The 27413-nt window shown below is 35.9% G+C and overlaps 1 protein-coding gene across 1 annotated transcript in view; it reads right to left on the bottom strand.

Annotated features, from left to right (window-relative positions):
- Window positions 1-611: 611 nt before the first annotated feature.
- Window positions 612-27413, bottom strand: part of NDC80 (NDC80 kinetochore complex component) — a 54604-nt gene continuing 27802 nt past the window's right edge. Inside the window, exons 11-17 of the mRNA XM_037508774.2 lie at window positions 19683-19888; window positions 13211-13363; window positions 12584-12673; window positions 9042-9134; window positions 7476-7606; window positions 5577-5679; window positions 612-3100 (exon numbers count right to left, since the gene is read on the bottom strand). Coding sequence (XP_037364671.1) covers window positions 2963-3100; window positions 5577-5679; window positions 7476-7606; window positions 9042-9134; window positions 12584-12673; window positions 13211-13363; window positions 19683-19888 — 914 coding nt within the window. The 3' untranslated portion in view covers window positions 612-2962. The remainder of the gene's footprint in view (window positions 3101-5576; window positions 5680-7475; window positions 7607-9041; window positions 9135-12583; window positions 12674-13210; window positions 13364-19682; window positions 19889-27413) is intronic.

Genomic DNA, 27413 nt, shown 5'->3' with positions numbered 1-27413 from the left:
GGCAAACAATGAAATCCACATAAAACAGATTGACAAGAGAAAAAACCCAATTAATTATGTATATATGGTGAATCAACGCATGTATGAAAGATACCAAAGAAGGTTCGACAAAACAGAGGTTTATGTGTTATTCTAAAATAAGAAGTCGGATTGGAAATTCAAATGGGAGACAATTTATAGGAAGAGAACAGTGGAACTGAGGAATCTTAACTAAATTCAGGATAATATTTAACTAACGGTGACTCTGTTTACGTCACGCATTTCAAATTTTAATGTAATATTAGCAACTTGGGGTTATTTTAAAATTGCAAATTTGGATAATGATATTTATTCAGTAGACAAAAATATAATGCTTATAGAATAAAACAGGTGAAACATCAGGTGACATTGACAAAAATTTCTTGGGTTTGGTTGAGTTTTTAATACTACACATAATACAGAAAGTGAAAAAGGCAATGAAATGGTTTTCATCAAAATTAAAATCTTTTGTTTTTCAAAACGTACTGTTAAGAAAATGAAAAGTCAAGACAGATTGGGAGAAAATATTTACAAAACACATCAGATGAAAGACTTGCATTTAAAATAACAAAAACTTTTGCAAATCAGTAATAATAAACAATCCAGTAAAAATGTGGGCAAATATTTGAAAAGATACTTCACTAAGAAGATTTATGGGTGATAAATAAGCACATGGAAAGATGTTTAACATTGTTTGTCATTAGAGAAATGCAATTTAATATCATGAGATAGAACTACACATACTTTACGGTGGCTAAAATTAAAAACTCATAAGTGAGGATAAGGATGTGCAAAACCTGGAATTTTCATTCACTACAGGTCGGAATGTATGGTATAACACAGAGATAGAAGTTTCTAAGTCTTTTCAAAGTGAAATATGCCATTTCACTCCTAGTTATTCACTCAATACAAAAAATCCCCCATATATCCTTACAAATATTCATGACTTTATTTGTAAGAAAGTAGAGCCAACACTAAACCTATCAACAAGTGAATCGATAAACAAGCTCATTTATGTAATATGGCTTAGCAATAAAAATGAACTATGTGTATTTAGTATAGCTGGATCTTACAATCAAAATAACTATTTTGAATAAAATAAATCATATGCATGTATTTATGTGATTCTATTTATACAAAATTCTAGAAAAATGTATATTTATCTATAGTAACAGAAAGGAGGTCAGTGCTTATGTGACATGGATGTGGGGTAAGTGTCAGGTATGGGCAAAAGAAAGGATTTCCAAGGGTCCAGGGGAAATTTTCAGTGATGATGGATATATATTCATTAGCTTAATTGTGATGATTTTGCAGGTGTATGTCAAAACTTGTAAGTTAAAATGTCAGTAAACTATAAAAAGTGTATTTTATTCAATAAATTTGGGGTGGGGCCAAGATCTGCATTGTGAATGAGCATCCAGGTAACGTCACTGCTTTCTCCCTCATACACATCTATATATGGGATTACATATGACATTTTTTGTTATGTATGTCATTTGAGTACACAAACGATACATATGGCTGGTATCTTACTGTTTAGTGCAGATAGACTATTTCCACCACTGAAGAAAACTATGAACCTGTCTTCTTCCCACTCTCAGGCTAAATGCCCTTCCTCATAAAGTTTAGTTGGGATTCCATTGTTTTTACATTGTCTTTATTGCTTACATTTCATTTTATTGTTTTTCATTGTGACTTGCATTAGAGCTTGAAAGAACAAAGTTTGAATGGAGGCAGGTAGCAGTTTAATTTAAGAAGCTTCCTAAAAAGTTAAACCTGCTTAAAACCTCAATTCTGCCATCCTTACCACCCAGCATTCATACTTTATGGCACCTGTGGCTTTTACTCAGTTGTGCACCAGTTTAAGTAAGTTCCAGTGCAGCCACTATCACTAAAATGTGACCTGAGGTAAATCAGAACTTCTGGGGGAGTAAATGAGAGGTTGAACTACATTATTTACGATTTGCACATTCTACAATATGCTCCAACTTATTTCAAAGCAAAGACTGCATGAAGTGAAAAGAACATTAGCTACTTGGGTCTGGGTCAGGAGTGGGTTGCACTGTATATGTCCAGTCACTAGGAAAGTTTTTTAGTTACCACCCATCTTTGTGGAGTTTATATTAGGGATTGGCAAACATTTTCTGTCAAAGGCTAGATATTATACATTTTTGGCTTTGTGGGCCATATGGTCTGACATATAGTAAACTCTGCTATTGCAGAGTGAAAGCAGTAATAGACAATATATTAATGAATGGGCATGACTGGATTTAGCCCATAGTAAGTTTATTGATTCCTGATTTTTGGATTTTTTTTTTAAGATTTATTTATGCATACAAGAGTTGGGGTACAGGCCAGAGGGGTGTGTGTGTGTGTGTGTGGGGTGAGAGGATTCACTAGAGACAGAGTAGGGAGCAGAACAGGCAGACTGACAGAAGCACACTGCTGAGGGGAGGACCGGGGAGAGTCAGGAGAGGTCTGCTGCGCCATGTGGATTGCTCCCTGGCTGACCAGGAATTGAATTCGTGCTGCAGTGGCTGCGGACAGCTTCATAGGTTGTGTCTTAACCCGTGTACCACCAGGGAGGCCCGGTTTTTGGATGTTAATACCTATTCTCTAATCATCTTAAGTTAGGTAGAGAAATCAGGGAAAAAATACATTTTACCATGCAATTTTATTAACTGCACACATAATATAACTGGTCTTTCATATCTAAAGATAAAAATTCAACAAGTTATCATAATTTCAGGCAATATATATTTTTAGCTAATGAACAGATTTATAAAAAAATATAAAAACATTACACGGGTTTGGGAAGACGTGGCTATGAGACTTGATTTTAAGGAAGGGTACAGGATATGATAGATTTTTTTAAGCCTACAAAGAAAGCATATTTCAAAATTTACACATTCAATAAAGTTCTTGCTTAATCAACATTTAATCTTCATTCATCAGAAGGCTTAAGTAGAGCAGCTTTCTTCTTATATTTGTCTCCAATTTCTCTTATATTTTCCAACAGATCTTCAGACATGTACTCTTCATATTCTCTATCAACTTTAGCAATATGTTCCTCAAGATGTTTCTAGTGGAAATAATTAGCAACTGTTAATTTATAAATAAGGATGCAACAATTATAAAAATAGCAATAAAAGGAAAACCTCTATCCAGCACCAAGGCCCCTTTTGTGCCCCTTCCTAATCATCTCTCTTCTCCCCCAGGGACAACCATATTCCTGAATGGTTGTTTTACTTTTACTACATGCACACAAACACATACATCCACACAAATACAGACATGTCTCTCTTAACAATATACTACTTTAGTGGTACCTGATTTTAACTTTCATATTTACAGAATGATACTAAATGCAATGCTCTATGACATTTTACCCATTAGATTTATTTGTTAATATACAGTTACAGTTATTCAGCATTACTATATATAGTATTCTATTAAATGAATATATCAGAATTTACTTATCCATTTTATTGTAAGAATTTGTGTTTGTTCCTCGGTGTGGTAGGCTGAAAACAGCCCGCCCAAAATATCCATGTCCTAATCACCAGAACTTGGAATGTTATATGGTAAAAGGAACTTTGCAGATGTGACCCTGAGGGCCTCCCCTGGTGGCGCAGGAGGTTGAGCACAGTGCTGTAAGCTGTCTGCAGTCTCTGCAGCATGGGTTCAATCCCAGCCAGCTGGCGAGATACACACATGGCATGGCAGACCTCTCCTGTCTTGCCCACTGCTCCCCTCAGCAGTGTATTTCAGTCTGCCTGTTCGGTTCCCTGCTCTGTCTCTGGTGAATCCTCTCACCCTCCCACACATCTCGACTGTATCCTGGTTCTTGTATGCATGAATAAAATAAATCTTAAAAAAAAAAAAAAGATAAGAATCTTAAGAAAAGGAGACTATTTTGCACATTCTGCTGGGACCAATGTAATCACATGGCTTCTTGCAAAAGGGAATAAGCAGCGTGGTAGAGAAGAGATTAAGGACAGAAGAGAGGTCTATGCCATATGCGTTGAAGATGAAGGAAGAGTCCACAAGCCAGGGGCTATAGTTGGCCTCTGGAAGGTGAAAAAGGCAGAGCAATGGATTCCAACCTAGAGTCTCTGAAAGGATTACAGCCCTTGGACCCATTTTACATTTCTGATCTCCAGAAATACAAGAAAACAAATTTGTGTTGCTTTACACTATTAAATTAGTGGCAATTTGTTATAGCAGCAATAGGAAATAGCAGGTTATTTAGCTATTACAAATATTATACCATAACTAATTACAATAAACTTAATGGTTTAAAACAACAGAGTTCTGGAGGATAGAAAGCTGAAATCAAGATTCTGGGAGGGACATGCTTTCTGAAGACTCTAGGGAAGAATCCTGCTTTGCTTCTTCCCAACATGTAGCAATTCCCAGTAATTCTTGGTACTCCATAGCTTGTAGCTATGTCACTGTGATTTCTGCACTTCCACCTTCACATGACCTGCTATAAGAACATCAGCAACTGGATTCAGGGGCTTAACTAATAATATCTGCAAAAACCATATTTCCAAATAAGGTGGTAATTGGAGATTCCAGACAGGCATGAATTTTGGGGTATACTATTCAACACTGTATAATATACTAGCACACATTATTAAAATTTCTTTAATCAAACACCTCAAGTGGAACAGCATAACTTTTAAGGAATTGTCAAATTATTTTCTAAAATTTACAACTCCAGCAGGATAAATAATTCCCATATCTCCACATTTTTGTTCACATTAACAAACTTTAATTTTTTTGCCACTATTTTAAGAGTGGAAATATATCTTTTTTTCTTTTATTTTTAATGTGTTGAGTAGACATTAAATTTTCTGAGTTGAAACATGAAACTTATAGATTTGCTTTTATTCCTTTCTTAGTAGATTATGAGTTTGATTAATTTTCCTTAAAAAATTGTATTTTTGTTATCTTTCTTTATATTTTACCTCAATTTTTTTTTTTGAAGATTTATTTATTTATGCAAGAACCGGGCTACAGGCCAGAGGTATGGGAAGGCGAGAGGATTCACCAGAGACAGAGTGGGGAACAGAACAAGCAGACTGAATGAAATACACTGCTGAGGGAAGAAGCAGGAGAGGCAGGAGAGGTCTGCCACGCCATGTGGGTATCTCTCTGGCTGGCCAGGAATCGAACCTGCACTGCAGAGGCTTTGGACATAATGACCTCCTATGTAGACCAAAAAAAAAAAAAAAAAAAAAAAATTATTTTGTGACCCTTAGGGAGATAGAAATCCAAAAGAGGAGGCAGCAACTTTTTCTGTGAAGATTTAAATATTTCAGACATACTGCTCTTAATGTATAAATATCATTGTATGTTGCTTATGTAACAAAACAGATTACTTTATAAAAGACACAAGTGTCCTCTTACCATACTGCTATACAGGATTCTTCTAGTAAATTTTTACTACATATTTTCCACAGAAATAATATTATTTCTGTAGAAATAAAACACAAATATATCAACATTTCAAAAGTTTTCTTAGACTGCAGGAAACACCTTCACACGCTTACCTCTACAGACCCGACATGTGTAGCGACCATTTCTAAAAGACGCTGCAAGTTATTTCCCACTTTTCGCCTTTCCTCAGTTGTGATCTGTACAACTAGTTGGTATCTGCAGAATAAAAACTCTTGTTTAAGATGTCCAGGAAAAATCCTAATATACCAGGTCTCACTGCCTTATTTCTTTTCACATTCAATAAAAGCAGGCTATGATTCATATGTGCTATTTGCTCTATGTATAATTCATAGAAGCCCAGGTCTCTCTTTTTCTTTCTTTCTTTCTTTTTTTAAACCTAAAACAACAGGAATTTATTGTCTCACAGTTCTGGAACCCAGAAACCCAAAATCAAATTTCAGGCAGGTGACAATCCCTCTGAGGAAGTTTCTTTTGTCTCTCCTGTTTCATTTGTCTCTCCTAACTTCTCTTAGCCTCAGCCCTTTCTTGATGTTTAAATTCACCATTTCAATCCTCTATCTTCATGAGACACTCTCCCTATGTGTCAGTGTCTTCACATAGCCACTGTCCTATTAGGAAACCAGCCATATTGGATTAATTCCACCTTGGAGTATATTTTAATATAAATGTACGCAGAGCCTATGAATTAATTGTTCACTATACAGATCGACTACAAAGAGATTTATATATACAGATAACAGAATATTCTTTAAGGAAGGACTGTCACCATTATTCAGTTACTGCAAATCGCGGCTAGAATTTTCCCTATTGTAAATTTTAAAATTTTATGGAAAACCAGTAAGGAAAACTTGATAATGTATAATTTGATAGCAAGCACCTTAAGTGTCCACAAGCTCCCCCAGTTCCTGATATACGTGATGAACCATATGCACCCACATCTGATGAAACACTTTTCATCCAATTTCAAATAAATCCTTCCTTTACCTCTTTGCAGTAACCCACAAACCACAAGATGGTGAATGTCCATTTCCCTAAGCAAATTTTAGGTCTTTTTAGACTAAAGTATCTTATTTACACAGCATTTATGTATTTCTTAACTTTTTTAAGATGTGTACAACTTTGCTAACATTTTTATTAGGTCTCCAACTTTAGCTTATGTGTGTCACTGAAGGATTTTTTGATTGTTGTATACCAAATTTCAATTTAGCCATAAATTTTGTGATTTTTATTGCATGATTTTGCATAGTGTGATGATTATGAAGGTATGTATTGTGTTACCGATAACTCACTGTTATAGACAACTACAGCATAACTATAGTTTATTATCTAATATACAAAATTTCTAGGAAATGTATCTTAAAAACAGTTTAGTACAGTTTATCAAAACAGTTGAAGCCTCGGGCCTCCCCGGTAGCGCAGCGGTTGAGAGCTGGGCTGTGAAGCTGCCTGCAGCCTCTGCAGCGCCAGTTAGATCCCCAGCTACCAGCGAGGGTCCCACATGGCGCGCAGACCTCTCCTGCCACGCCTGCTGCTCCCCTCAGCAGTGTACTTTGTCAGTCTGCCTGTTCTGCTCCCTGCTCTGGCTCTGGTGAATTCTTTCACCCTCCCGTGCTTCTGACTATAGTCAGTGCTTGTATAAATAAATAAATAAATCTTTAAAAAAAAAAAAAAAAAACCAAACAGTTGAAGCCTACTAAAATTTACTAACAAATAGTTATTTGAATTGATTTACAATTTTGCATTGTGTTCATAGATTAAAAGCTACTAATTATTTCTTGGGGGGAGATGCAAAACCTGTATTACTAACAGAATGTACTTGTCTATGAAAGCATCTTAAATTATAAACTGTCCTGCTTAGTTCTGTGCATCATTCCCTGTCCCCCTCCAGAGCTCTATAACTATCAATTAAAAGCAAGTAAATATAGATGTCGTTTTATAATAATGTTAAATAGTCTGAAAACAAACATAAATTTTGGTGAGATTCAACTTACTCCCGCTGAATAACATCTAATTCATTCATAGCTTCACTGAGGCCCTCATTGACAGCACTCTCCAGGAGGTGCTTGTGTTTCTCCAAGGACTCCAGTTCATTGGCACATTTTTTGTCCTCTTCCTCAGCTTCCTATCAGGATAAAAGTTATTATTTTTTGATGTGACATATTGTCCAGACGTATTAAAAAAAATCTACATAAAGCATTAAAAATAATCATTAAATAATAATCATTTGTTCTCTCAAGATGTTACCGTTTTACTTGTAAAATGCTCCTTTGTGAATTTCACACTGCAAACATAAATGTGACCTTTTCAACAGGACTGTATAGAATTTAATTTAGCAGTATTTTCAAGCTTGAACTTTTGGAAATTTTAAAATATACTGATTTAATTTCTTTTATGAGTATCAAAGCGGCTTTTTATATAGGTAAAAATATCCATATAGGTGGATGATTCTCATACTAATGTATTTCACATAGGTATCAATTATTGACAGGCAAAATAGCCAAAATCCATCAATTCTTAAGTTTCTCAAGATGAAAAAGGATTAGGGAATAAGCCTTTGAATTAAGTGTGTTAGAAAATAATCAGGCATTATCATGGAGGTCCTATGAAGAAACAAAAATAATTACCAAATGACTCATTTTACATTATTCTAGAATATTTTATAAAAATTTTATACTACTTAAAAAAATACATGGGCCCTAAATATATCACAGGTCAAGGAAAAAGTTTTATAATTCCTGATACTTTGTAACTAAGTAAAAAATATTGGTTAAAATTTTCACATAAATTGTCAAAGTGGTAGTGAACAGTAACCTGAATAAATCCTAAGCAAAATGCTGATCAGAAGGTAGGGTAGAGGTGGTGGGGTATTAATCTTATTTTACTCATTTTAGATTTCAGCATAAATGGGTCACTGGAATTTGAGCAGGATAGTCAATTTGCAGTGGCTCTTTATAGTCAATCACATACACAAAAGGCCTTTTTGGGGTTCAAGTTTTAGGAGTACTTAACACTAAACATTTAAAAAAGGTAGAAGAGATTACACTTAAAACAAAACTTTGAAACTGCAAAGATAATGAATCATTCACAAATTCATGAAACAGTAAACATATTCAAGGTGAAACAGCCTTAATCAAGTCTTTTAAGAAATAACATAGCTTTGGGGCCTTCCTGGTGGCTCAAAGGGTTAAGTCTCAGTGCTGTGAAGCTATAAGCAGCCACTGCAGCATGAGTTTGATCCTTAGTCAGCTAGGGAGCTACACACACGGCACAGCAGACCTCTCCTGTCTTGCTGGTTGCTCCCCTTAGCAGTGTATTTCAGTCAATCTGCCTGTTCTGTTCCCCACTCAGTCTCTGGTGGATCCTCTCACCCTCCACATCTCTTGCCTGTACCCTACTTCTTGTATGCATAAATAACTAAATCTTAAAAAAAAAAAAACAACTCCTTATATTAACATTGGAAAAGAATACAGGATATAACTTAAAGATATTAGTTTGATGTCAAATAGGTTACTAAATCCATAGCTTTGGCTAACTTATCAAACTGGGAAAATTCTTACCTTCATTTTCTGTTGGTAAAGATCTTCCAGCTTTTGAACTTCTTCTTTCAGAGTTCTTACACTTCTCTTGCTTTCTGTTATCATTGTATTTAACTTGGGGAATAAAATTTTGTTGAGAAATCATGACTATATATCAACTTTTATATATTATCAATCAACTAATTGAACCATATTATTTCTTCTAGTCTTTCTGAATGCTCACCTATCATTTGTCCTAAAATTAATTTTTACCTAACATGACTTAATTCCAAGGCAATTTATATTTTTTTAAAGCAGAATGCTTTAGTAGGGCACTAGTTAGGAATCAAAATGGGTTAATTGTCAGTCAAATAAGGATACTAATGTCCATTTTGCCACTAGAGGCTGTGTGCTGCTTAAGTAATCATGTATATTTTACAGTTATATACTACATATCCTATTAAGAGTTATATTAACATTAATAAACATAAATGTTTTTTGCCATTTAGTTTGCTGTTTAGCTTCATTTAGCTCTTTCCTCAGTTAGCTGCCTAGCTTTCCATTTGGGTGCCTACTATTTATACATGTACATACATAAAGAACTATTTATATCAATTTTATTGGGAAATGTTTGCTCATTGGTCACAATCGTGCATTTTTCCAAACAGTAGTAAAATAACCACACTTAATTATGGTAAAGCCGAGCTTTAAGCTCTATTGAAACCAAAACTGAAGGAAAAAAATGTTTCCTAAATTCATTTCCTGTTGACAAGTGCTGACACCAGTTGATACCGGTAATTAATGCAAAAGATTTTTCAACTAGACCAAACGTTTAAACTATTTCCTGCATGAAACAGAAAATAGCAAAATGTGCAAATAAGCTGACAACTTTCTTTAAAAGGATAATTCTACATATGCATAAAATTAAAAAAATTATATATGTGCTTTGGTTAGAACTCAGTGAAGATGGGATGGTAAAATGACTACACTTAAAGAAACTTGCAAATATTTCTCATTTAATTACAAGTAAGGGACACTGCTTTCCTATTTCACAAATGAGAAGAATGGGCTGGAAAGAATGCTATGTGTTCAGGATCACACAACATATGCCCAGAACTCAAAACTAGGTGCTCCAATTTCAAGGACCTGCATTTAAAATTATTAAAAAAAAATGGAGTTATTGAAGCTATAAACTTTGCTTCCAGTCTAGAGATATTTGGTTACTTCGAAAGTCACCTGCAATGAGACCACAAGACACCCAAGAAGCCAGAAGTTCCAGTAGACACTTGTGGTCAAAATCATGTTTAATTATCTGAGTACTTGTATATTCCCTGTCAGCTTTACTAAAGTTTCATCTATTAACTATACATTTCCCCCCGATTATAAAAATATATTTCCATTGTGATAAATGGGGAAAAATTAAAAAATATACCAATTGCCCATAATTCGGCAGCTAAAAAGAACCACTATTCCTTCTTGGCATACTTTGTGCAGTCTCCTCTTCCTCCCCCCTCTTTCCCCTAACTTCCTTCTTTCCTTTCACTTTTAGTTAAGATTGCTCCAGTTGCTTGTAAGAAAAAAATGCGATTAATTAGATGATCTTTTCTTGTATTATTTAGAAAACAGAACCTAATAGATTAGAAATGTATCACTTCTTGACTCTAACCAACCAAAATATTTGGATGAGACTTTTCTTTCCTTCTTCCTTCTAGTCAGTTTAAGATATAGGACTCCCATTTTCCTCATGAAGAAAAGTAACCCCTCCAGGTCTTCTCTGGAAGCCATGCTTTCCTATTTCTTCATGGACCACAGTCATTTCATTAATTTATTTTGCTACTCACTTAAAAAAACTTGTACCCTCTTGCCCTTGAACTCCTTCTCTAGTCTACAAAACCAAATTACCCTCTCAACTATTAAAAAAAAAAAAAAGAAAACCTCACAAAACACAAAAAAATGTTCCCATACACTTTTCATACAACAGTTTAACCAGAATACCCTACTATCAATATCTGATCAAAATTCCCTTTTTCTACCATGTTCCAGGTGACTCTGATGATGATGGCAGATTGGTTTAGCCAGAGTGACCTGTTACCCCTGATGTTCCTTAGCTATTAAATTTCCATTTTTTGTTGTTATATTCAAAGTTGAGTCCAATCTCTCTAACTTACTACAAAATCCCACTATAATAGCCTTTATCTCATTGCAGGAGAATTGTCATGAACAATTTTTCGTTAACATCATATACCACATGCAAACAACTGTATATTCTTAATTTCTCTCTCATCTTTAATCTTCATGTCCAAATAGACGACAAAACTGTGTTGTTTCAATCTTTTTTCCATCTCTACTGCAACAGTCTTGCTCAAGATGCTGTTAGGTCTCTTAACTGTATCTCCAGTCTCAAGTACCTCTAAGTCCATTCTTCAAAATGTCAACACTACAAGCTTATTAAAGTACACAGGCATTATTTCCTTATAAAATCCTCAAAACTCCCTCTGCGTAAGCAAGAAGAAGTCAACCAGTAAGCAAGAACAACTAATAAGTCCCTTCATAATTAGGTTTTTGTTTTCTAGGCTTCTCTCTTATCCTACTTAATACACACACGGCAATTCTTTCACACTATGCTCTTTGGTCTGTGTCTTTTGGGCAGAGGTTTATGTTTCTGTGTATCCCCTGGCTAACTCATACTTGTAATTCACAACACAATTTAGTTATCACTTTCTTCAGAGAGAACCCTGTGCTCACATGTTAGGTATATTTTAGAATTCAAAGCATACCATATTTGCATTAGAAAAGTATTATGATGAAAGTAATTGCTTTCATGTTCACCTTTACAATCATAATAAAATAATTACAGTCCTATAACAGGATCTCAAAAAATATCTGGTTAACAAATTTTAGTTGCTAACAGTTAAACTTCACATTTATATTAAAAAGTATGACTGGCTTAATTTTCTTTTATGATGTCTTTGTCAGGTTGTAATATGAGGGCTACTTAAAGGAAAATTTTAAAAGGTTTCTTATTTACCCTATATTACTTCACAAATCAAATTCAAATAATTTCCCTCTATCTTTATATTAGATTCATTTCTCATTTTGGATTTTCCTGATATTTTATTTCTTGCAATGATATTTTATTCAATTGAAGTAACAGCATTACATTTGGTAAGTTTCAGGTGTGCATCACTGTAAATCAATGTTTGCAGATACTACATTAAAGTTCACTTAAGTCTAATTTTATCCTTTATCATACAATTGATCGCTTTCACCTGATTCACATATCCTCCCCACTTTTCTTGCTTATTCTGAAGATTCAGTCCTCAGCCAATTTCTCTACTTTAAAACGTAGCCACCTCAAATCTTTTAGTAGACAAAGGCACAATATAAATTATCCCAAGTTGAAGGAAGTAATTTTCTTTTAAAAATGGCAAATATATACTCAGTTTCATACCACATCATTAGCAATGATATATGAAACCCAGGATGTGTAAGTTAGTTAAAAAATTATTTTATGTGTTTCTAAGTTAAGGTTTAAGTTTTAAAAATCTTATTTTTGCTTGTAATGACTGTATTTTGCTACTTACTTGTTCTAAAGTGTCCTCTAACCCCATTTTTTTATTTAGCGCTTTATTAATTTCTTCTTCAGTTTGGTTTAAGAGTTCCTTGAGTGGTACCTATAAAATACATAGGAATATGGGTTACATATGACATTTGTAATTACAAAATTGCTCTCATGAGGCAGCCACACATTAAAATAGGAGAAGCCACTTTTGAAAAAAAAACACAAAACACTGAAGCCATGATGATTACCTAAATTAATATACCATCAATTAGTAACTTGCTTTTAGTTTTGAGTATTTACAAAATTCTAGACTTGGTAATCTATTCTGGAAATTCACTATTACACATTTTATAAATACTTTCAGTTTAATGCAGCATCTTTCTTGAAAACAACTTATATGTATATTGTACCTATTCACTGCAATGCTATTGTAATAGCAAAAGACTGGGATCAGAGTCATTGTCCATTATCGGTAAGGTATAACAGAGACAAGATTTCTACTATGAAGAAAAAAAATGAAGTTTTAGTGTTTTATTTTTATGTTTAGTCTTGAGTAGACATGCTGAAGTTTAAATTTTTACTTATAAATATACGAACCAGATACCAATCATACCATTAAAAACCCTTTGAGGTACTCATGATTACTTACATAAACTTGAGCTCTGTATTTGACAAGGCAGTTGGCACCAGCTTCAGGATTAAACTTAATTTCAAAGTCATAACCTTTGGAATTCTCAGCACCTTTAGGGATAAGCTTTAATTTTCTAGCCAACTTGTGATACTCTGTTAATTGTGTTTCAATCTATAAGGAGAGAGCACAATAAGAAACATTAAAAAACTGTACCATTCCATTTGGCTTTCCATGGGCATTTCTGTAATTTTATAACGTATCTTTTTTTTGGTAGTTAAATAAAATGGTAGTTTTTAGTAAGATGGGTAGCAATTTAAAAAAAATACAAAGAATTGCCTTTATTGTATTTATTCACACTAACTTTATAGAGTAATAAGAATATAGCTGATTAGTAAGCAATATACTACTGATCTTCTATATGCAAGAAAAAGTTAGTAATTGATTAAAATTTGCTTCTTGAAGTGTCAGATAAATTAAGAAAATGAAGTTTGGTTAGTGTACAAAAAAAATTACCATTTATCTAAAATAAGTGAAATGCAATCATTTAAGTCTGAAAATGTTATTTTAACTGTTTGGATAAAAATATTTTTAGCAACAAATTCCATATTTTCTGGTCTTTTTCTCTTTCTTCAGGGTTTTGTTTAAATGATATCATCAGAAAGGCTTTTTCTCTAATCTAGCCCTTCCATCCTCTTACTTTGTCCTATTCAGAGGTTAGACAATTTATTTTCGATTTGTTCCATTTAATACACATCTAGTTTCTTGTTGCTGTTACCATTCATAAAAATTAATACTTTGAGTGAAAGAATGCAATAGCAAGAACACCAACAGGAACTACTTGCTTAAATAATCTGCAGTTTTCAAAAATTTATCAGCTCTCAAAAGCAATACTACTGATAGATTTAAAATTTATGAATGAATCAGGAAATCATTTTAGCTATCTGATTATAATATTGTAACTCTCCAGGGACTACTAAGGTATATAGGTCTATTTCTCTTTATACTAAATGGTCTGGGGGTAGTTGTTTTTTTTTTTTTTTTTTTTAGTTTATCTAATGAAAACTTTCACAAGCCTGCATTCTTTATCATGTGTAACCATTGGGAGAGCAAATATATGACACACATGTCTCTACTTTCTCTTTCCCATAGTCAATTCAGACATTGACAACTGATCAGATTCTTTCCGTAGGAGTACATATGCACCCTCAATGTTTAGTTCAAAAGAGTTCCAGAGGCTACTACCTGTCGGGGTTAATTATGTGGGATATAAATTAATCCAGAAAAAGAAATGGATGAACATGTTTATGCTGTACTTTTGCATTGTCACCATTCATTAATATCTCTCTTATCCAGTAACTTAAGGCTTTCTTTACATGAACCAGGACCCTACTGTGGCCTCTTAGTTGGCCATTACTTATTTACCTCCCAGACAATTTTCTTCTTCAGCCTGGTCTATCCTCTGATCAAAAATAGTATTCTTTTTAGTATATCTAATTTTAGCTATTTAAATTTAGAGTTCACCTTGCCCAGACACTCATAACTTTCTCTTTTCCATATAATGCTTGAGAGAGAAGATAGACTGATTAAATCTGAAGATTATATTCATTAATATCTAGAGATATCTAGAGGTATTAATGAATCATTTCAGATTCATTCATCTATTCTAATTAAACATCATTTATACATTAGGAAACTGAGGCTATGAGGTTAGACACGCTGAAGTCACAAAGATGAGTGGTGGAAATCCAGGGACAGATCATAGGCTCACCAAAATCTAGGTTCAAAGACTTCTCAGATCACCACCACAGGCTATTTCTTATGAATGTATATTTTTCTCCTTAATACATGGGGACAGACATTACCCAAAGAGTCAAGAGGATGAGGCAGCTCAGATGGTTAAGGTAAAGCAAAAGTATGGTAAAACATGGTAAAAAAAAGGTATTATTATCGCTCATAGTGAATTGTTCATTCCACATTATGTATGTGAATTTGTTAAATACAGACTCCGAATAAATAACACAAAGTTTAATAATGCAAAACAGTTAACATTTGATTAAGAAACAATTTGCATTATGCCTATAATGTACTTCATAATGTGACCAGCGTTAAAAACCACCATTTTTCTTTAGGCAAACAAGCTGCTTTCTTTGAACTATTTTTTTTTTTCAACTTAACAATGGTAATAAAAATACAGTTATACCTCATGACATGTTTTGGTAATTCTTGCAATATTTCAAACTTTTTCATTATTATTGTATCTGTTATGGTAATCTGTGATCAGTGATCTTTGTGATAGTACTATTACAATTGTTTTCGGGCACCATACCCATATAATACAGTGATCTTAACCATTAAATGTATGTTTTCTGATTGTTCCATCAATTGGCTGATTGTCCCCCATCTCTCTCCCTCTTGGACCTATTTCCTGAGACACAATATTGAAATTATTAGCCCTACAATGGCCTCTTAAGTCTGTAAGAGAATGGTAGCATTGCATATCTCTCACTTTAAATCAAAAACTAGAAATGATTTATCTTAGTAAGTGAAGGCATGTTAAAAGCTGAGACAGGCCAAGAGCCAGGCTTCTTGTGCCAAATATTTAGCCAAGTGTAACTACAAAGGAAAAGTCCTTGAAAGAAATTAAAATGCCACTCCAGTGAACGCATGCATAGTAAAAAAGAGAAACACCCTTAATGCTGATAGAGAAAGTTTTAGTGATGTGAACAGAAGATCAAACCAGCCACAGTAATCCTTTAAGCCAAAGCCTAATCTGGAGCAAGGCCCTAACTCTAATTCTATAAAGGTTGAGTGAGGTGAAGAACCTGCTGAAGAAAAGTTTGAAGCTAGCAGAGATTGGTAATATCCATAACACAAAAATATAAGGTGAAGGAGTAAGTTCTGATGTAAAAATTGCATCAAGATCCAGAAGATCCAGCTAAAATAATTGTGAAAATGGCTACATGGAACAACAGATTTTTCTATGTAGATGAAACATTCTTCTATTGAAAGAAGGTGCCATATAGGCTTTCATAGCTAGAGAGGAGAAATCAAAGCTTGGCTCTACATTATAAAAGACAGGCTGTCTTGTTAGGGGCTAATGCAGCCAAGATCCATTTACTATTCCTAAAATCCCAGAATTATGCTAAATACACTCTGCCTATACTCTTATAATTGGAATAACAAAGTATGGATAACAGCATATCTGTTAACAACATGGTTTACTTGCTATTTTAAGCCCACTCTTGAGACCTACTATTCAGAATAAAAAATTCCTTTCTAATACTATACATTGACAATGTATCTGTCATCCAAGTAAGAGGTCTGATGGAGATGTACAATGTGATTAGTATTGTTCTCATATCTGCTAACATAATAACCATTTTGCAACCCATGGATGAAAGAGTTGCTTTGACTTTGAAGTCATTTTATTTAAGAAATACATTTCATAAGGTTATTATGGCCATAGCCATTGCTCTGACAGAGCTAGGCAAAGTGAACTGAAAATCTTCCGGAAAGAGTCACCATTCTAGATGCCATTAAGAACACTCATGATTCATGGGAAGAGATAAAAATATCAACATTAACAGAAATTTGGGAGTTGTTTCTAATTCCAATGGATGACTTAGAGGGGCAGTGGTGGAAGTAACTGAAGATGTGGTGAAAATAGCAGGAGCACTAGAATTAGAAGTGGAGCTTGAAGATGGTGACTGCTACTATCTCGTAATACTTTAATAGATAATAAGTTACTTTTTATGTATGAATAAAGAAAGTGGTTTCTTGAAATGGAATCTACTCCTGGTGAAGATGCTATGAATTTGTTGAAGATAAAACTGGATTTAGAAAATGACATAAACTTAGCTGATAAAACAGTAACAGTATTTGAGAGGAATGAATACAATTTTAAAAGGTTCACTTTGGGGCCTCCCTGGTGGTGCAAGGGGTTAAGCACTGCACTGTGAAGCAATCCGTAGCCTCTGCAGCACAAGTTCAATCCCGGGCTGGCCAGGGAGCAAAATACATGGCAAAGCAGACCTCTCCTGTCTTGCCCACTACTCCCCTCAGCAGTGTACTTCAGTCAGTCTACCTCTTTTGTTCCCTGCTCTGTCTCTGGTGGATCCTCTCACCCCCTGCATCTCTGGCCTGTACTCCAGCTCTTGTATGCATAAATAAATAAATCTTTAAAAAAAAAAAAAAGGTTAACTTTGAGCAAAACGCTATCAAAGAGCATTGTATGCTCCACAGAAGTCTATTGTGAAATAAAGATTCATTAACCACTGTAGCAAACTTTACTGTTCTCTCATTATAAGAAAATGTCAGTCACTCCAACCTTCAGCAAGCACTACCTGATCAGTCAGCAGTTATAAACATTGAGGCAAGACTACCAGCAAAAAGATGATTTGCTAAAGGCTCAGAGGAATTTAACATTTTTATTTATATATATTTTAAGATTTATTTATTTATACAAGAACTGGGGTACAAGACAGAGGCGCGGGAGGGTGAGAGAATTCACCAGAGACAGAACAGGGAGCAGAACAGGCAGACAGACCAAGACACTGCTGAGGGGAGCAGCGGGCAAGGCAGGAGAGGGCTGCTGTGCCATGTGGGTTTCGCCCTGGCTGGCCGGGAATCGAAACTGTGCTGCTGAGGCTGCGGACAGCTTCACAGCGTGGCGCTCAACCTGTTGCGCCACCAGGAGGCTGGAATTTAACATTTTTAATGTAAAGTAAATAACACTGCTTTTTTGGACATAATGCTGTTGCAGAATTAATAAGCTATCACATAGTGCAAACATAGCTTTCGTAGGCACTGGAAAACAAAAAAATATCAGTAACTTCTTTGTGATAGTCACTTTAATGTGGTAGTCTGGAACTGAATCTACAATATCTCCAAGGTGTACCTGCATATAAAAAAATATTGTACTAAGGAAAGAAGTGAAAGTATTATTGTTAGAGACTAAATTTTCTGTGAGGTTTAACTTTGGAATTATATCTACCAATAAAAAAAATTATAATTGAAAATACCAGGATGAAAAACTTCAACCCAAAATTAAAATCTGAAACTCTTCAGTCTTTAAAAAAAAAGGCTCTTTAAAAGATTTCTTTCCTTTTCTTAGAAAAAGTCTTAACTTTTATTTTTTCTTAGGAATGCAAATTGCATATATAACAATAAAGATTGCTGTTCAATTATTTGATAGGAAAATTGTCTCTAAAACAGCCTGTTAACTTAAATTCATGCACATTGAGCCATCTTAAAAGTAAGAGTAAACAGTACACAGTATAGTTAAGTAGAACAACATAGTAAATCTACACTGCAAACCCAGATTTTTTTTGTTGAGATCCACATCCATTTATACAATAGTATATCAGATATCTTTATTTGGATGTACCATGGGCATAACAAATCTAGCACACCATTCTCATTCCTGACTGGCAACTTCTTAGTTCAATTCCAAAGTAGTGGTACTTTGGCTTGTCCAAATCCCAAGTCAGACACCATTACTACTACCTCTTCTTTAACCAAGTCTTATTCACTATACTTCCTTAGTAGTAAAAATCCATTCATTTCTCTGAATCTCCACTAGCACTTCAGCTTATAATTTCTCATCACACTCCTGTCATAGTTCCATATGAATTCATTTGTCCCACTACTAAAAACGTGATCTTTCTGAAATGTGATCATATCTGTTTAAAATTCTTGGAGCTTTCAGGATAAAGACCAAAATTCTAAATATTAAATGATCTTTAACCACCTTTTCTATGCTTATTTTGAGTAACATGCCCACCTTGCCCCTTGCTATTAAGCTCTATTTATATTAAAAGTTTATAATACCAGAGTGTATCTCATGCTACTACTTCTTTCATTTTTTCCTCCTGACTCTCCTACCCTTACTATGCTAACCCTTCCATATACTTTCCAATTCAGTTCAGGTGTTACCTCTTCAAGGCAGTTTTCTAAAAGTCACCTCATCTATCTTCCCACATTAAATTTGGGTTAGGTGTATTGTATGCTTCCTCAGTACCCTGTGCACACATTTATGAAGGATCTAATCTCATAGTAGGAACACATCAGTTAGACTGGAAGTTTCTCGAGGGTAGAATATGTCTTTTTTATCTTTATTTCCTCGATGCCCAGTATAGTAAATCACACAGCTATTAAATAAATGTTTGATTAGTGAATTGTTAATAGAAGAGGTGATTCATATCCTCTTCTAGAATAAAAAGGCTTTTATGAAAATTTTCATGACCTTAGAGACTTTATTATTTATTTCTTGGTTCACTGTTAGAAAATACAGACTACCTTAAATTTGAGTGAGAGAAATAGAGATGTTATAAATTGACATAAAGGGAAGTTTTAGTAAAATGTCATTGCTAATTTTTCTTTTTAACCTCTTTAGCAAATTTGTTTCACCCATTGAGGTCCTCATAATTGGGATGAATCTTTACAAAGGTCAGCTCTGATGGGCTGCCATTTTGGAAATGGTATCACATACCGTCTCTTTGCCTCTGGCATACTTTAGCTCTTCATTCCACAGCTGCTGTTGTTCAGCCTCCAGGTCCTTGGTTAATTTATTAATGGTCTGCTGCAATTCATTTCTTTCATGATTTATTCTCTCAATGTCTGCAACTGAGTACTTCTGATTATCAACAATATTCTGTAGTCTTGTATTCTCCTGTTTTATTGTTTCACATTCTAGTTCTGCATTGGGAAAAAAATTGTTAAATTCCTACAAAAAAATTGATGTCATTATTTAACAAGAGTTGATAAAGATTTCTAAATTTCCAAGTATACGCATCTTTGTCTTCTTTTTTAGATAATTTTGATTCTACTTTGTTTTTTAAAATGTTTATTGAGGTAATGTTAATTTACAACACTGTAAATTTTAGAGGTATAGGTTCACACCTCAACAAATGTGTATTATCAGACTACACTGAGCTTAATACTACACCTACCACCAAAGTCCCAGTAATCCTCCACCACAGCCCATTGGATTCTCTCCTCATTTGGCTACCATCCTGCCATCCACTTTCTGTTATGCTCAGTTCTGCAGTCAGATTTTAATGGATTATTTTTGTCTGTTTCTTTGTTTTGTTCCTTTATATTCTTGAAAGACAATGCAATTAAGGTTTTATTTTAAATTTTACATACTGGTTTGCTATGGTTTTCAGAACAGTGCTGTATAAAAAAAGACCAAGTGGGGCCTCCCCTGGTGGCGCAGCGGTTGAGCACTGGGCTGTGAAGCTGCCCGCAGCCTCTGCAGTGCAAGTTCGATCCCCAGCCTCCAGCGAGGGTCCCACATGGCGCGACAGACCTCTCCTGCTGTGCCCGCTGCTCCTCTCAGCAGTGTACTTCGTCACTCTGCCTGTTCTGCTCCGCTCTCTGTCTCTGGTGAATTCTCTCACCCTCCCGCACTTCTGACTGTACCCAGTGCTTGTATAAATAAATAAATAAATCTTTAAAAAAAAAAACAAAAAAACAAAAACGGCCCAGTGCCTTATGCATAATGAGTATGATTAAAATTTAATACACTTGAGAGGGACAGTCTGCCAAATTTCAGTTCAAATTCTTTTGAAATTCCTTTATGACTTGCTGCAAAAATGAGAAAACTCATCTTTTCCCAAACATGAAAATATTTGTATTAAAATATGGGCCTTCTGGTGCACATGGTTTAAGTCTCAGCACTATCAAGCTATCACCAGCCACCACGGCATGAGTTTGATCTCCAGCCAGGGAGCTTATCCACATGGCACAGCTGACCTCTCCTGTCTCACCCGCTGTCCCCACAGCAGTGTATTGCAGTAGAGCAGTCTCTTCTGCTCCCCAACCTGTCTCTGGTTAATTCTCTCACCCCCTGTACCTCTGGCCTATACCCCAATTCTTGTATGCACAAATAAATACAATAAATCTTAAAAAAAATTGTATTAAAATACCTGTTTATTCTTTTTTTTTTATTTTTTTTTTTTTTAAAGATTTATTTATTTATTTATTTATTTATTTATACAAGCACTGGGTACAGTCAGAAGCGCGGGAGGGTGAGAGAATTCACCAGAGCCAGAGCAGGGAGCAGAACAGGCAGAAGGACCGAAGTACACTGCTGAGGGGAGCAGTGGGCGGCAGGAGAGGTCTGCGCGCCATGTGGGACCCTCGTCTGGTGGCCGGGGAGCAGCCGGGGATCGAACCAGCGCTGCAGAGGCCGCGGGCAGCTTCGCAACCCAGCGCTCAACTGCTGCGCCACCGGGGAGACCCTTTTTTTTTTTAAATAATAAATTTTATTTTTATATTCCCCCATACAACTGCACATGCCCCATTCTGACCCCAATTACTCCCCTCCAGGCCCCCACCCCCCAAAAAGTGTCTCTGGTTCATAGTTTTTTGTTGATTTTGATTTTCACTTTCTTATAGTTATTCATTTTCCTGATCCCTTATTTAAGTTTTCTAGATTCCTGCTATGAGTTAGACCATCCGGTATTTTTCTTTTTCTTTTTGGCTTATTTCGCTGAGCATGATCCCTTCCAGCGCCATCCATGTTGCTGCAAATTGCATGTGTTTATCTTTTTTGAATGCTGAGTAATATTCCATGGTATATATGTACCACATCTCTTTTTTTTTTTTTTAAAGATTTATTTATTTATTTATACAAGCACTGGGTACAGTCACAAGCGCAGGAGGGTGAGAGAATTCACCAGAGCCAGAGCAGGGAGCAGAGCAGGCAGAAGGACCAAAGCACACTGCTGAGGGGAGGAGCGGGCGGCAGGAGAGGTCTGCGTGACATGCGGGACCCTCCTCCTGTGGCCGGGGAGCAGCCAGGGATCAAACTGGCGCTGCAGAGGCTGCGGGCAGCTTCGCAACCCAGCGCTCAACCGCTGCGCCACTGGGGAGGCCCACCATATCTTCTTGATCTAGTCATCTATTTTTGGGCATTTGGGCTGTTTCCAAAGCTTAGCTATTGTAAATAGTGCTGCTATAAACATAGGGGTGCAGGTGTTCTTTGGAATTGATGTTTCTGTGTCCTTTGGGTAAATACCTAGGAGTGGAATTGCTGGATCATATGGAAGCTCTATGTTTAGTAGGTCCAGATATCTCCACACAGCTCTCCCTAGTGGTTGGACCAGTTTGCATTCCCACCAACAGTGCAGGAGAGTTCCTTTTTCTCCACAACCTCGCCAACATTTGTTGTTGCTAGTTTTTTTAATATGTGCCATTCTCACTGGTGTAAGATGGTATCTCATGGTAGTTTTGATTTGCATTTCCCTGATTACAAGTGATGTTGAACATTTTTTCATATGCCTGTTGGCCATTTGCATTTCCTCTTCAGAGAAGTTTCTTTTTAGCTCTTCTGCCCATTTTTTGACTGGGTTATTTTTTTGTTGTTGTTGAGTCTTATCAGCTCTTTGCAGATTTTTGTGATCAGTCCTTTATCATTAGTGTTGGGTGCAAAAATGTTCTCCCAGTTGGTGGGGTTTCTCTTTGTTTTGGTTATTGTCTCTTTTGCTGTGCAGAAGCTCTTTAATTTGATGTAGTCCCAGCTGTTTATCTTCGCCTTCACTATCACTGCTTTGGGTGATGTGTCTGTAAAGATGTCTTTGATATGCAAATCACGTAGTGTTTCGCCTATATTTCCTTCTATGTATTTTATGGTTTCAGGTCTTATGTCTAGTTCTTTAATCCATTTCGAGTTGATTTTTGTGTATAGTGTGAGGTAGTGGTCAAGCTTCATTCTTTTGCATGTAGCAACCCAGTTTTCCCAGCACCATTTATTGAACAAACTTTCTTCGCTCCAATGCATAGTCTTTGCTCCTTTGTCAAAGATTAGTTGACCATAAATCTGTGGGTTTATTTCTGGATTTTCTATTCAATTCCATTGGTCTGTATGTCTGTTCTTGTTCCAATACCATGCAGTTTTGATGATTATGGCTTTGTAGTATAGTTTGAAGTCTGGGAGTGTGATGCCTCCATTTCCTTCTTTTTTTTTTCAGGAGAGCTTTGGCTATTCGGGGTTTTTGGTGATTCCATATGAATTTCATCAATAATTGTTCTATTTCTTTGAGAATGACATTGAAATTTTGATTGGAATAGCATTGAATCGGTATATTGCTTTTGGTAGGATGGCCATTTTAATAATGTTTATTCTTCCAATCCATGAGCAGGGGAGGTCTTTCCATTTCTTTGTGTCTTCTTCTATTTCTTTTAACAGTGTTTTATAATTTTCTTTGTATAGGTCCTTTACCTCTTTTGTTAGATTTATTCCCAAATATTTGATTTTTTTTGTTTCGATAATAAAAGGGATGGTTTTTTTCATTTCTTCTTCTTCAGATTTATTGTTTGTGTATAAGAAGGCTACTGACTTTTGCGTGTTGATTTTGTATCCTGCCACTTTACTGAATTGATTGATGAGTTGAATTAGTTTTTCTGTGGAGTTTTTGGGGTTCTCTACGTATATTATCATATCATCTGCAAATAGTGATAGTTTGACTTCTTCTTTTCCTATTTGGATTCCTTGTATATCTTTCTCTTGTCTTATTGCTCTGGCTAGGACTTCCAGTATTATATTGAAAAGCAGTGGTGAGAGTGGACATCCTTGTCTTGTTCCAGATCTTAATGGAATTGCTTTCAGCTTTTCACCATTGAGGATGATACTGGCTGTTGGCTGTCATAGATGGCCTTTATGATGTTGAGGTATGTTCCTTGTATCCCAAGAATTTCAAGGGCTTTTATCATGAATGGGTGTTGCACTTTGTCGAAAGCTTTCTCAGCATCTATTGATATTATCATATGGTTTTTATATTTCTTTTTGTTGATGTGTTGGATAACGTTGATTGATTTTCGGATGTTGAACCATCCTTGTGTCCCTGGAATGAATCCTACTTGGTCGTGGTGAATTATCTTATGGATACATTGTTGGATTCTGATGGCTAAAATTTTATTGAGGATTTTTGCATCAGTGTTCATTAGGGAGATTGGCCTGTAGTTTTCCTTTTTTGTGTTGTCCTTATTCGGTTTTGGTATTAGTGTAATGTTGGCTACATAGAACGTGTTTGGTATTATCCTTTCCTTCTCAATTTTTTGGAAGAGTTTGTGAAGGCTAGGCACTAATTCGTCTCTGAATGTTTGGTAGAATTCATTTGTAAATCCATCAGGTCCTGGGCTTTTGTTTTTGGGGAGGTTTTTGATTACCATTTCAATTTCGCTGCTTGTAATTGGTCTGTTTAGGTGTTCTATTTCTTCTTTATCTAGCTTTGGGTGATTGTAGAGTTGTAGGAATTTGTCCATCTCCTCTAGATTGTTGAACTTGTTTCCATATAACTGTTCATAGTAGTTACTGATTATTCTTTTGATTTCTGCTGTGTCCGTTGTGATTTCTCCTCTTTCATTTATGATCCTGTTTATTTGTGCTTTCTCCCTTTTTTCCTTTGTGAGCCTGGCTAGGGGTTTGTCTATTTTATTGATTTTTTCAAAGAACCAGCTCTTGGTTTCATTGATCTTTTGGATTGTTTTTTTAGTTTCAATTTCATTTATTTCTGCTTTGGTTTTTATTATTTCTTTTCTTCTACTGGTTTTGGGGTTTTTTTGTTGTTCTTTTTCTAGATCTCTGAGCTTCGAGATTAGGTTGTTTCTTTGAGTTCTTTCTTGTTTCTTGATGTGAGCATCTATTGCTATATATTTTCCTCTTATTACTGCTTTTGCTGCATCCCATACATTTAGGATATTAGTGTCCTCCTTGTCATTCAATTCAAAGAATTTTTTAATTTCTTCTTTGATCTCCTCGTTAGTCCAGTGGTCTTCCAGAGGTGTGGTTTTTAATCTCCATGAGGTAGGATAGTTCCTTGCCTTCTTTTTATGGTTTATTTCTAGTTTGATGCCTTCATGGTCAGAAAAAATGGTTGGTATGATTTCAATCTTGGTGTATCTGTTGATGTTTGTCTTGTGCCCCAGTATGTGATCGATCCTGGAGAATGATCCATGTGCGCTTGAGAAAAATGTGTACTCCATTTTTTTTGGGTTTAGTGTTCTATAGATGTCTGTTAAGCCCAACTGCTCTAGGTCCTTATTTAGAGCTTTAGTTTCTTTACTTATTTTTTGTCTTGTTGATCTATCCATTGTTGATAGTGGTGTGTTGAAGTCTCCCACTACGTATGTGTTTTCTCTGATGCCTGTTTTCAGAGAGGACAACAGTTGTCTGTTATATTTTGGTGCTCCTTCGTTTGGTGAGTATATGTTAATGAGTGTTATTTCTTCTTGAAGTATTGTCCCCTTGATCATAATGTAGTGACCATTGGGGTCTCTTTTTATTTTTTTGCGTTTGAAGTCTGTTTTATCTGATATAAGTATAGCTGTTCCTGCTTTCTTTTTTGGTCCATTTGCTTGTAGGATTGTTTTCCATCCTTTAACTTTGAGCCTATTTTTATCTTTTGTAGCTAAATGTGTTTCCTGGAGACAGCAAAAGGTTGGGTTTTGTTTCTTAATCCAGCCTGCAACTCTGTGTCTTTTTATTGAAGAGTTTAGTCCATTTACATTTAGAGTTAATATTGATACGTTAGCATCTGTATTTGCCATTGTGTTTGTCTTTCCTTTCATTTTATTTATTTATTCTTTTAATAACTTTTTTTTTTTTTTGGTCTTCTTTCGTTGTTATTCGTCCCTCTGAGGTTCTGGCTTTAGGATTCCTTGTAGTATTTTTTGGAGTGGGGGTTTAGTCATAATGAAATTCCAGAGTTTCTCTTTGTCTGGGAAGGAGACATAGAGGAAGGAGAGCTTTGCGGGATAGAGTATTCTTGGTTGGCATCTGTTTTCTTGGAGTCTGTTGACTATGTCCCTCCACTCTCTCCTTGCCCGTAGTGTGTCTTCAGAGAAGTCTGATGTCAGCCTGATTGGTTTTCCTTTGAATGTTATCTGTTTCTTCCCTCTTGTCAGCTTCATTATTTTTCTTGTCCTGGATTCTTGGGAGCTTTACTATTATGTGTCTTGCTGTGTTTTTCCTTTCGTCGTGGAAGTTTGGTGTTCTTCTTGCTTCTTGTATATCAATTTTCAGCTCCTTCTTCGCATTTGGGAAGTTCTCTTCAATTATCTCCTGGAATATTTTCTCTGTTCCTACATCTCTCTCCTCTCCTTCTGGAATTCCTATAACTCTTATATTTCCTTTCCTCATGGAGTCAGATAGTTCCCGAAGTCTTTCTTCGTTCTTTTTCCTTCGTACTTCTCTTTCCTTTTCTGTTTTGGTTCTTTTTATTTCTGTGTCTTCAAGAGTACTTATTTGTTCTTCCATTTCATCTATTCTGCTTTCATTGCTTTTCCCAGAGTTCTTTAGTTCCTCCATTAATTCTTTGATCTCTTGCATTTCTTTTACTTCCCTCTTTAGGGACTCAATTTCATTCTTCTGACCATTGTTTTCCCTCTTTAGGGACTCAATTTCCTTCTTCTGATCATTGTTTTCCTTTATGACTTCTGTCACTTTTTTAATCAGGGAAATTTTAAATTCTCTTTCTGGAAGGCTCAGAAGTTCTTCCAAGTTACTGTCGTTGCAATCTGGAGGGTGGTTTTCTTTTTGTGGTGTGCTTCTTTCCTGAGGCGTTGTTAGGTTGCTTGTGGTTCTTCTACTCCCTACTGTCTGTTTTCTAATTTGTCGTATGCATTGGGACACTGTGTTGCTCGGACTGGCCGTCATCTTGGGTGAACTTCTCCGCTCCCCTCTGGCTCCTCCAGGAACCATCTCTGGCTTCTGGGGGAGCTTTCTGCTGGTTTTAGGCAGTCTTTACTGAAGAAATGTCCCTGTTCTAAACTGGCGAAGCGGGACGCAGTCCCTGCGCATCCGGTCTCAGGCACACTCTTCTGCGTGCCCGGTCTGCCCCGGACGTGGGTGCCTGCTCCCTCTGTGGGCTCAGACTGCTGGTTGGAAGGGGCCTGGCATGGGCTAACTTCCCAGCTGGCCACTGGGTCCTCCAGAAGCCTTCTGCCCTTTTCAAGAAGTCTTAAGAAATTTCCCTGTTCTATGGGGTGTTAGTGACTTTTTTTCTGGTCGCTAGGTGGCACCAGAGATCTCTCCTATTGTCCTTGGGGGGCTGTTTTTCAACCCCCCCCACCCCTGTGGGACAGGGACCAGAGAGCGAGAATCGTAGGGTAAACCTCAACGGCTTTGGGGTGCTGTGTCTGCCTTGTGCCCCACCATCGTGGAGAACCCACGCCCAGAATTTCGTGCCCCGGGTCTCAGTTGAAAGCCCTCAGGTCC

This window comes from Talpa occidentalis, unplaced genomic scaffold (assembly GCF_014898055.3).
Source record: "Talpa occidentalis isolate TD23 unplaced genomic scaffold, MPIMG_talOcc4v2.1 talOcc4.13, whole genome shotgun sequence".
Classification (NCBI taxonomy): domain Eukaryota; kingdom Metazoa; phylum Chordata; class Mammalia; order Eulipotyphla; family Talpidae; genus Talpa; species Talpa occidentalis.
Note: the sequence above shows the minus strand (reverse complement) of the source record. Positions and strands in the feature narration are given on the sequence as shown.